The sequence below is a fragment of the Monodelphis domestica genome, chromosome 4 (genome assembly GCF_027887165.1).
Source record: "Monodelphis domestica isolate mMonDom1 chromosome 4, mMonDom1.pri, whole genome shotgun sequence".
NCBI classification, from domain to species: Eukaryota; Metazoa; Chordata; class Mammalia; order Didelphimorphia; family Didelphidae; genus Monodelphis; species Monodelphis domestica.
This window is the reverse complement of record NC_077230.1, coordinates 450,568,376-450,580,720: the sequence shown is the minus strand read 5'-3', so window position 1 is coordinate 450,580,720 and position 12,345 is coordinate 450,568,376. Positions and strand designations below refer to the sequence as shown.

Sequence of the window (12,345 nt, the reverse complement as noted above, 5' to 3'; positions counted from 1 at the left end):
AACTAAAGCTCCCCAACCTTCCTACCTTCCCTATTAGTATTAAAGGCAAACCCATCCTCCCAGGCCCTAGCAATCAAAAATCAAGGTGTGAAACTTAATGCCTCAAAGTTCATTTAAATTCAACATTATCAGACAATCCAGGAATTGATCAACAGTTTAAAAAGTGAATCTATTTAGCCAGAACAGGAAAAGGATATTAAACAAGAACCAACACTAAAGCCTCAGAAACTTTTTTCTGTTGTTTGTACTTCCCATCAGCCTAGTACGAAGTGGATTACTTTGGAGTCTTTCATATCTGATCAGCCTCTAAGCTCTCCATAGCACCTGCCTCCTAAATAGCCATTGGAATGAATTGTTCTCATCCAACCATTCCACTGAGGGAAATCTTCATATACTGAGGGCAGACATTCCCCTAATTCATCTATATGTTTTGAAGCTTGCTGGCTACCCTCAATCTGGTTTAGCCCATCAGCCAAAATGGTTTCCCTGTGCATACTATAGCTTCTTGGAGCCACAGGTGAAAATTGGGTGAAAGGTGGACATGAAAGCAAGATAAGCAACCCTGAAAAGGGCTTAGCAAGTCCTCACACCAGAAGTACTATATATATCCCTGAACACCCACATATGATTCTAGGTAACTTACTTAAGCACTGTTTGTCTCAGTTTCCTCAGCTGTGAAATAAAATTGTCCAAGTAATAAACAAATAAAACTGTCTAAATAAGATTGTCTGAAAAGGATTTGGGAAGATATAATTCACTGAATATTTTCTGTTATTATATCTTTACACTTAAAGCCTGACTTTTTGATAGGTACTGAATATCTCCTTCAATACCTCTCTTCCCCTTTTTATAAAACTCACAGGACTTGGAAGAATACCAGAAAATCATCCTCTTCTCTTAATCCCATAAGAGAGTCAAGTAGTGGTTTATTAAATGTGAAATAACTGATTGATAATAAAATTGTAAGTTTTCTTGGGTCTGGTTCTAACAGCAACATATGTTAAAAGCCTTTTAACAGTTTAAGCATCTTAATTTTAAAAAAAATCCTTACCTTCCATCTTAGAAAATCAATACTGTGTACTGGTTCGAAGGCAGAAGAGCAGTAAGGATTAGGCAATGGGGATTAAGTGACTTGCTCACAGTCACACAGCTAGGAAGTGTCTGCAGCTAGATTTGAACCAAGGACTCCACATCTCTCAATCCATTGAGCCACCAAGCTGTCCCCTCATTTCTTTTTAAAATAATGTATGTTTTCTCTACCTTTCCCATCTAATGCCCTGGAGGGCATTTAAGATCTTACTGAAAACTCATTTATATTGTTTCTAGATCAAATAGTTCAGTGTGGGTGGGTGTTTGCATAATCTTTGGAAATGACTCATACCTATTCCCTTCAGATGGTGTCTGTCAGAGTTCTGAGTTGAAAAAGTATATGGAGTATATCAGCTAGCTATGCCCTGTGCTGCTTCTTTGACTGTGGCTAGCAAGGACCTTGAAAATTCTACTAATTGGAACAAATACGATATTATTTCTAAGTCACATGGAATATGGAAGGTGCCATATAACTAAGTCCAACCACCTTTTCAGGCTACTTACACCTTATTCCCTCTTCCCCTTCCTCTCTGACCCAGTGAGGCTTGTCCCCTGACTATTATTTGGTTGAGACCCTCCATTTTCTAAGCCTGCACTTTTCTAATGGCTAGCTCTCCCATATGAAATGTTCATCTTCCTCACCTCCATTTCCTGGTTTCCTTCAAGTCCTAGTTCAAATCTCACCTTCTAAAAAGATAAGAACTGTTTCTAGTTCCTGAAACTGCTAGATCCTTCCTCTCCTATCTCCACTCTATATGGCTCGTTTAGACACAGTTGCTTACAAGTTGTCTCCCATATTAGTCTATGAGTTCCTTGAAGGCAGAGACTTGTTCTTCCTTCCTTTGTATCCACTCAAGTTTTAACAGTGTCTGGCACAAAGTAACCACTTTCTAAATGCTTACTGTATTGACCTAAGAAATGGCAAAGAAGAAGGTTCAGAGAAACCTGGGAAGATTTATGGGAACTGAGGCATAGTAAATGGACCAGGGGCACATTTTGCTCTGACTATACCATTGCAAAGGAAAATAGCTGGGGAAGAGCTTTGAAAAAAAGATACAAAGGAAGGGAACGAAAGAAGTAGTGTCTTTGTGTTTGTGTATGCGTTAGGAATGCAAAAAGGGAGCAAAGACATTACACCTAATAGAGATTAATGGAAAAAAAAGTGGTTTTCTCTGAGAGTTAGGTATAAGGGGTATAAGGGAGAACTTGAAAATCAAAAACAAGATAGCAATTTGAAAAGGAAATTATTGCTAGAAATGGAAAGGAGCTAGTAAAATAGTTCAAAATACAAATGAAAGCAGGGTAGTGTTATTACTACCACATTCTATTTTATATGCATTTTTTAAAGAAAAAATCCTAGGATTAGAAAAGAGACTGGCACCTTCATAGACAGTCATCTGTATCTATGGAAGTCCCCCCATATTTGTAGATGTTGGTCAAGTCTATGGCTATACTGCACTTACCTGCCATGGGGGTCTTTGGATTCCAAGAGCCATTCTGTCTGACTCCAGGCTCTCAGTTTTGGCCAGGTCTTGATCCTCTTCAGGCTGAGATGGGAAAGGAGAAGGATCAAAGAGGAGCAGATGCCTTTCTCTTCACTTCCTGGGCAAAGGGCTGGGGGCTAGCCTATAAGGATTTATAGAGGAAGAGATCCCAAAAAGAGTTATAAAGTTCTTAACACTGCCCTTAGGGAAAAAATTTCAACCAGAAGAGGAAGGCATAAGGTAGAATAAGGCTTGGAAACAAAAATGGTATGAACTCAAAAGACTAATTTCTACCCTTTGTAATAGATGCTCCTTTTAAGATATTTATGGTAGAAGATGTGAGTTGGAGCAATATCACCAGGAAATAAGACAGAGGGAAGGCCAGGATCTGTACTCCTTCCCTCCCACCTCACTTCCTGTTCCTCTCATAGTTGATCCTAACATAACAGCTCTCCTCAGATGGTAAATTATTAGCAGTTTCAAAAGACTAATCTCACACTATAGTTCTTTTCTGAAAAAAGGGTTTTTTCTTGAATATGGGAATTTAGGGAGGTGGGAGGGAAGGAAAGAAGGAATATCAGGTCTCCCTAACTTCCTATGAAATTCAATACAGGAGAAATGACATTAATTGTCTGAGGGATATTGTTGATGAACTGAAAAGGCTCTTCAGAGCTAAGCTGTTCTTCAAAGTTAAGCTCTACTCTTTTCAATATTGAGTCAATGAATAGTCAGGAATTCAGAGCAAACCTGTCTATCAGCCTTCTTCCCCAGTCTCCCAGGGCAGAAGTGATTTTCTTCAGCAGCTGGCTTTCCAACTGTCTTCTGTAAAAATTAACTTTATATCTCTAATAATAAAAATATATTTAAGAGATTTATTAAAAATCATTATAAATCAAGGAATAAAGAGGATACAAAATAAAAACCACGTGCGCATGGCTGGTTAGCCATTTCAAATTTTCCCCGCCTTACCACCATCATTGCTCATGCTACATCATGCAAGAAGAGAGCGTGGGAGGCATTACTGCCAGTTAAATACCAATAATGTGATCTCGCCAACATAGAGACACAGGAGAGATTATAGGAAATTCTGGGAAATATCAAGGACTTCTGAGGAATGAAGTCCATTTATACATATCTCCTCCTCAGATTCTCCCCGGGAATTTTTCTTCTCTCTCGTTGATTGACGGTTCATTCGACATTCCATTTCGTTGCATTTGTTTGCCAATCTCACTGGTGTTATAACCTCTTCCTCACACCTCTCTTATTCCTTCTCTTCTATTCCACTCCCCTCACTGATCCTCGTATAGAGACCTTAGAGGCAGGTAGGTATTTATTATCCCAAATAGGATGAAACCAATCTCAATGACCCCTGAATCAGAGCTCTCTCTCCGTTGATGGGGTAAAGCAGGAGATATTGCCCAAATATATTTGGGATGTAAGAGGAGAGAATAGCTGAGGAGTCAGGCCTGAGAGGGAAACATGATCCTGGTAACTCTGTAAGACACTCACACCAAGAGGTCAGATGGGGAGAATGAAGCCCAATGGAAGAGTTATCCAACAGAAGCAGGGTCAGGGTCCTAGTTCAGATCGAATTAGATTTTCCTCATGCAAGTTAGCTTCCAGGGAAAGAGGTAATATAAGCTCCAAGGTCTCTGACTTTCACCTAACCTATCCTGGTGTGAGAACCAAACTGACTCCATAGTTGAAACATCTCCATTTTGAAACTTGTTCCTTTAAATTACCTAATTTTGGGGAAATTCCACCCACTCACTTTCCACCTCCCAAACTGGAAAGACCCGTCTTTCTCCAACAAAAAAATCAAATTACTTAATGCTACATCCTATTTTGTATCCTATTTGTTTTATTTTAATGTATTAAAATCTGGGCAAAATCTAAATTCTAGGCCTTTGTGCCTGCAATGGGGCCCAGGATCTGGTTTAATATGCATTCTTTGCTAACAAATTACATTCCTCAGACATTATAATTCACTCATGACATTTTGGGTGAGATAGCTAGGAAGTCAAGAGAACACTTCTCTCAGTTCCCAGGATAGTATCTTAGAAGAACTCCACAGAATTCTCCCATCTTTTTACATAGGGACTTATTCACAGAAGACTGCTGTGAAGGTCAGAGTCCCTCTCAATTTCAAATTCTTCCAAGATAAGGAAAGGTCACACACTGTTGGGGAAGTTCCCTTAAGGGAACAATGGGATTCTATAGCAGTATATCCCCAGAAGGGTTTTCCAATACCCTGGGCAGGGGAAGCTTCCAGATCAACAAGGAATGATCAAAAAGCATGTAATTTATTTCCGGATCCTGATATCCTTGCACCAACTATCCCAATCTCCACCCTTCCCCACACCAGTGAACCCCATACTAGGCTAAACTTGGTGACATAATTTATGAGTGCTTATTAGATATTAGACTTTCTAATTCAATTTTGATGTGTGACTTAAATTCTTACTGTGCTTCTATTGGATCTCTAAATGTTGGTGAGATCTTTGAAAAGCCTCAAAGTATCCCTATCTTGTCTTCTTGAATGATAACTGATGGTCCTCTCTCAGTGAAACATTCCTTTCTCCCTATACCTAATTCTCCTGTCAAACTGTTAGGCCACGTTCTCCTCCATAAACCTCAGGTCATTATTTCCTGTTCCCCCAATGTTTCACTTTGCATCTCCTTGAGGTTTCTCTCTGTCATCTGTTTCAGTTCAGAGTACCCAATAGACTCTGAGGAAGGTATGATTATTACACCTGACATCTTTGAATCTCTATGGGCTACTTCTTCACATGTAGGATTGCTAAAATCCACTGGTCTTGTCATCATCAAGATGAAGGGGGATATTTCACTGTCCACTCCTCAGTGTCCTTTGTCCAGGGAAGCCATAGAAGATGACTCTGAGGAAATCAAGGTAATATTGTCACATTTAAATTCCCCTCTAACACTCCTATCCTTCCTGTAAGAAACCCAAGCCAGGCCTTGATTATAAATCTGTTAATTGCTTTGGCAAGACTTACACACAATTAATGCTTATATCCCTGCCATCCTCTCTACCCCTAGCCCTGGCCTCCATAAGTTAGTATTTCATGGCACTGGGATCAATCCTCCTTCTGTTCTGGTCTTTTCCTAGGTTGCCAATCTCTATCTCAGGGCACAAACTTAATAGACTCGGAGCCATATCAAACTACCAAAAAATTATTTTACTTTTTTTAAAAACCCTTTCCTTCTGTTACAGAATCAATATGATATACATAGTATTGATTCTAAGACAGACGAGCTATAAGGGCTAGGAAATAGGGGTTAAGTGACTTGCCCAGTGTCACACAGCTAGGAAGGATATTAAGTCAGTTTTGAACTCCCACCTCTAGGCCTGGCTCTCTATCCACTGAGATACCTAGCTTCCTCAAAAAATTATTTTATAAACTTAGAAAACATAATGACAAAATTCAGATAGAAGAATAAAAAAGTCAAGAATTCAGGAAGATGAGGAGGGCAGGAAATTGGAGGAAAGTTTTATAGCAAGTTTCTCTGATAAAGGCCTCATTTCTCAAACTGTGAAAGGATATCAACAGGCAATTTTTGGATGAAGAAATCAAAGAAAACTGCCCTGATATTCTAGAACAAGAGGGAAAAGTGGAGATTGAGAGAATCCACAGATTATCTCCTGTACTTAATACCACTCACAATACCCAGGAATGTTATAGCCAAATTCAAGAACTATCAGACCAAACAAAAGATATTACAAGCTGCCAAGAAGAAGTCATTCAGATACCATGGAACCACAGTGAGGAGAACATACTTGCTACATCTACACTGAAGGACCTAAAGGCTTGGAATATGATATTCCTGAAAGCAAATGAACTAGGTCTGCAATCAAGAATCAACTACCCAGCAAAACTGACTATATATTCTTACAGGGGAAATTATGGTCATTTAGAAAATAGAAGAATTCCAAGCATTTCTAAAGAAAAGACCAGATCTGAACAGAAAATTTGATGTCCAAACACAGAACTCAAGAAAATCATCAAAAGGTAATTAAGGGGGAAAAACAAAAACAAAACAAAACAATAAACAAACTTTTCTTAAGGGACCCAATAAGTCAAAATTATATATATCCCAACAAGAAAAGAGGATATTGATAACTATTAAAAATTATCACCTGGGTAACTAGAAGAATAATACTTAGAGGGAACGGTGACACTCTATAGGATGAAATGACAAGACATAAGTATGTATACATATGTATGTATACATATATATACAACTAGAGTTAAAAAAAGAGGTTAATACTAAAAGAAATGGGAAAAGAAACAAAATGGGATCAATTTATATGTCACAAAGAAGCAAATGGTGGGAGGAGGGAAGAACATCAATACACTGGAAGGGTAAAGAGGTTAGCGATAGGAAATATTCAATTCTTACTTGCAATGAAATTGACTCAAAGAGGGAAGAACAATTAAATACACTGGGTCAGAGAATCAATTTGTGCCCTATAGGGAAGTAGAAGGGTAACAAATGGACTGGTGGGGAGGGAAGCAATATAAGGGAGGGAGAGGGTGGAGGGTCATTTTAAAAGACCATAAAGAAAATAAGAGGGGAATAAGAAGGGAAGGGGGGTAGAAAGGGAAGTAAAATAAGGGTGGCAATTAGGGGGACCAATTAAAAACAAAACACTGGTGTAGAAGGAAATAGTGAAAGAAGGAAAGGCAGGACTAGGAGTGGAAATCAAAATGCTGGGAAATACACGGCTGGTAATTATAATTCTGAATGTGAATGGAATGAACTCATTCATAAAATGCAAGTGAATACCAGAGTGGATTAGGATCCAAAACCCTACCATATGCTGTCTATAAGAAACACAGGTGAGGAAGGTAGATACTCATAGGGTAAAAATAAGAGGATGGAGCCAAATTGGGCTCCATCTTATTGGGCATCAACTGATAAAAAGAAAGCAGGAGTCACAATCATGATATCTGATAAAGCCAAAGTAAAAAATAGATCTAGATAAAAGATATAGGGAAGGTAATTACATTAAAAAGCAGTATAGACAATGAAGAATATCAGTATTCAACATGTATGCACCAAATGGCATAGCATCCAAATTTTTAAAAAGAGAAGTTAGTGGAGCTCAAGGTTGAAATTGATAGAAAAACTATACTAGTGGGAGACCTGAAACTTCCTTTATCAGAACTAGATAAATCAAACCAAAAAATAAATAAGAAAGAGATAAGAGAAGTGAATGAAATCTTAGAAAAGTTAGAGTTAGTAGATATGTGGAGAAAAATAAATAGGGACAAATAGGAATACACATTCTTTTCAGTAGCATATGGTACATTCACAAAGACTGACCATGTACTAGGGCATAAAAACATTGCAAAAAACTGCAAAAAAGCATAAATAACAAATGCAACCTTCTCAGACCACAATGCAATGAAAATAATTAGTAAGAGTACATGGAGAAGGAAATCAAAAATTAATTGGAAATTAAACAATACAATTCTCCAAAATTGGTTAAAGAACAAACCGTAGAAAGAATAATTTCATTGAAGAAAATGACAATGATGAGCCATCATTTCATAATCTATGGGATGCAGCCAAAGCAGTACTGAAGAGGAAATTTATGTCCTTGAATTCATATATTAACAAATTAGGTAGAGCAAAGTTCAATGAATTAGGCATGCATGCAAATTAAAAAACTAGAAAGTGAACAAATTAAAATTCCTCAGATGAAAACTAAATTAGAGATACTAAAAAATCAAAGGAGAAATTAATAACATTGAAAATCAAAGAACTATTGATTTAATAAACAAGTCTAGAAGCTGGTACTTCGAAAAAAAACAAATAAAATAGACAAAGTACTGGTCAATCTAATTTAAAAAAGGAAAGAAGAAAACCAAATTGACAGTATCCAAGATGAAATGGGAGATCTCACCTCTAATGAAGAGAAAATTAAGGCAATCATTAAAAATTATTATGCCCAACTATACAGCAATAAATATGGCAATCTAGGTGACATGGATGAATATTTACAAAAATATAAATTGCCTAAACTAATAGAGGAAGAAATAGAATACCTAAACAACCCCATATCAGAAAAAGAAATTGAACAAGCCATCAAAGAACTCCCTAAGAAAAAATCCCCAGGGCCTGATGGATTCACTAATTAATTCTATCAAACATTCAAAGAACAGCTAACCCCAATATTGTACAAACTATTTGACAGAATAAGCAAAGAAGGAGTTCTACCAAATTCCTTTTATGACACAAATATGGTACTGATTCCAAAGCCAGGCAGGTCAAAAACAGAGAAAAAAACTACAGACCAATCTCCTTAATGAACATAGATGCAAAAAATCTTAAATAGAATTCTAGCAAAAAGACTCCAGCAAGTGATCATGAGGGTTATCCACTATGACCAGGTAGGATTCATACCAGGAATGCAAGAATGGTTGAATATTAGGAAAACCATCCACATAATTGACCATATTAACAAGCAAACCAACAAAAATCACATAATTATCTCAACAGAAGCAGAAAAAGCCTTTGACAAAATACAACACTCATTCCTATTTAAAACACTAGAAAGCATATGAATAGTAGGGCCTTTCCTAAAAATAATAAACAGTATATATCTAAAACAATCAGCTAATATCATCTGCAATGGGGATAAACTAGAAGCCTTCCCAATAAGATCAGGAGTGAACCAAGGATGCCTATTATCACCTTTACTATTTAACATTGTACTAGAAACACTAGTGGTAGCAATTAGAGAAGAAAAAGAAATTGAAGGTATCAAAATTGGCAATGAGGAGACCAAGCTATCACTGTTTGCAGATAAGATCGTCTACTTAAAGAATCCTAGAGAATCAACAAAAAAGCTAGTCGAAATAATTAACAACTTTAGCAAATTTGCAGGATACAAAATAAACCCACATAAATCATCAGCATTTCTATGTATCTCCAACACATCTCAGCAGCAAGAATTGGAAAGAGAAATTCCATTTAAAATCACCCTAGACAATATAAAATACTTAGGAATCTAGCTGCCAAGACAAACACAGGAACTATATGAACATAACTACAAAACACTCTCCACCCAATTAAAAGTAGATCTAAACAATTGGAAAAACATCGATTGCTCATAGGTAGGATGAATTAAGTTAATAAAAATGACAATCCTACTCAAATTAATTTACTTATTTAGTGTCATACCCATTGAACTACCAAAAAACTTTTTTACTGAATTAGAAAAAACCATAACAAAGTTCATTTGGAAGAACGAAAGATCAAGGATATCCAGGGAAATCATGAAAAAAAAAATGCAGTCCCAGATCTCAAACTATACTATAAAGCAGTGGTTATCAAAACAACATGATACTGGCTAAGAGACAGAAAGGAGGATCAGTGGAATAGACTTGGGGAAAGTGACCTCAGCAAGACAGTCTATGACAAGCCCAAATATCCCAGTTTTGGGGACAAAAGCCCATTATTTGATAAAAACTGCTGGGTAAACTGGAAGACGGTATGGGAGAGATTAGGTTTGGATCAACATCTCACTCCCTACACCAAGATAAACTCAGAATGGGTTGACTTGAATATAAAGAAGTAAACTATAAGTAAATTAGGTGAACACAGAATAGTATACATGTCAGATCTTTCAGAAAGTAAAGACTTTAAGACCAAGCAAGAGTTAGAAAAAAATCACAAAATGTAAAATCAGTCATTTTGATTACATCAAATTAAAAAGGTTTTGTACAAACAAAACCAATGCAACCAAAATTAGAAGGGAAGCAACAAATTGGGAAATAATCTTCATAACAAAAACCTCTGACAAAGGTCTAAATACTCAAATTTATAAAGAGCTAAAGCAATTGTACAAAAAATCAAGCTATTCTCCAATTAATAAATGGGCCATGAACATGAATAGGCAATTTTCAGTTAAAGAAATCAAAACTATTAATAAGCACATGAAAAAGTGTTCTAAATCTCTTATAATCAGAGGGATGCAAATCAAAACAAGTCTGAGGTATCACCTCACACCTAGCAGATTGGCTAACATGACAGCAACGGAAAGTAATGAATGCTGGAGGGGATGTGGAAAAGTTGGGACATTAATGCATTGCTGGTGGAGTTATGAATTGATCCAACCATTCTGGAGGGCAATTTGGAACTATGCCCAAAGGGCAATAAAAGACTGTCTGCCCTTTGACCCAGTCATAGCACTGAGACTTGTATAAGAATACTCATAGCTGTGCTCTTTGTGGTGGCAAAAAATTGGAAAATGAGGGGATGCCCTTCAATTGAGGAATGGCTGAACAAATTGTGGCATATGTTGGTGATAGAATACTATTGTGCTCAAAGAAATAATGAATTAGAGGAATTCCAGGTGAACTGGAAGGACCTCCAGGAAGTAATGCAGAGTGAAAGGAGCAGAACCAGGAGAACATTGTACACAGAGACTGATACACTGTGGCACAATTGAATGTAATGGACTTCTCCATTAGTGTCAATGCAGTGATCCTGAACAACTGGGATGGATCTGCAAAAAAAAAAAAAAAGAACACTATCCACATTCAGAGGAAAAACAGTGGGAGTAGAACCACGAAAGAAAAACAATTGCTTGAATACCTGGATCAAAGGGATATGATTGGGGATGTATACTCTAAATAAACAATTTAATGTAAACACCAACAACATGGAAATAGGTTTTGATCAAAGACACATGTAATACCCAGTAAAATTGCGCATCACCTCCAGGAAAGGTGGGGAAGGGGAGGGAGGAAAAGAATATGATTCTTGTAACCAAGGAATAATGTTCTAAATTGACTAAAGAAAAAAAAATGAAGAAAAAAATACTCAAATAATTCCTGTGGAAGCAAGCTTAACAGTATGGAACTTTAAAAAAGAAATCATATGGGTATAATAAAAAATTTGTTTAAATCTTTCACAGAACAGGAAATGGGCACTAATTTTATTGACTTATTTCCATGTCACACATTTTAACAAGAAAAATTTTAAATTTAAGAAGGATGAAAGAGTTACTTTTGGTGACCACACCATGGCTTACAGTGACAGAAGTCTAAGTTTTGTTTTGTTTTTTAAACCCTTACCTTCCATCTTGGAGTCAATACTCTGTATTGGTTCCAAGGCAGAAGAGTGGTAAGGGCTAGGCAGTGGGGGTTAAGTGACTTGCCCAGGGTCACACAGCTGGAAAGTCTTAGGTCACATTTGAACCCAGGACCTCCCACTCTCTGACCCTGACTTTCAATCCACTCAGCCACCCAGCTGCCCCCTAAGTCTAAGCTTTAACTACCAGTTTGGAGTTGATTTCAAATGCCCAGAAAAAGAACATTAAAGGAAGTAAATTTTTGCTACTTCTCCTAAGTACTCTGGACCTCCTCTTCTCTGTAGTCATAAGATTTTTTCCCCTAATAGTACTATACTTTATTATATATTCGTGTACCTGCCTTATTCTTATTGCACTGTCAGTTCCTCAAGAGTGAGGACTGTCATTTCATCCTGGTATCTCTATCACACAGAAAAGAACTGTGGGCATCTTAGGCAATGAATAAAGAGATTAAATAAGGATATAAACCTCAGTTGTTTTCCCCAGTGATTCTAGGTCAATAGCTTTTTCACCAATAACACATTTGTTAGCGAATACTTCTTTAAGAAAATAATATTCATCAAAACTCCCCATCTGAATACCCATTCCCATAATAATCAATAACTACATATTATAATTTTAAAGTTTTATTAATAATAACTAAAA

At 36.9% G+C, this 12,345-nt stretch overlaps 1 protein-coding gene across 4 annotated transcripts in view; it reads right to left on the bottom strand.

Annotated features, from left to right (window-relative positions):
* LOC100617593 (zinc finger protein 665-like) overlaps positions 1-12,345 on the bottom strand; it is a 35,872-nt gene that overhangs the window by 21,489 nt on the left and 2,038 nt on the right. For 2 of the 4 annotated variants that reach the window (XM_016422328.2, XM_007492193.3), the window contains exon 2: positions 2,553-2,715. The exons of 1 other annotated variant lie outside the window; for it this stretch is intronic. Coding sequence is in view for 2 of the 3 variants with exons in the window: in XM_007492193.3 (XP_007492255.1) it covers positions 2,553-2,585 (33 nt within the window). In the remaining variant the exon portion in view is untranslated. The remainder of the gene's footprint in view (positions 1-2,552; positions 2,716-12,345) is intronic. One more of the 4 variants, XM_016422329.2, reaches the window with a different exon arrangement.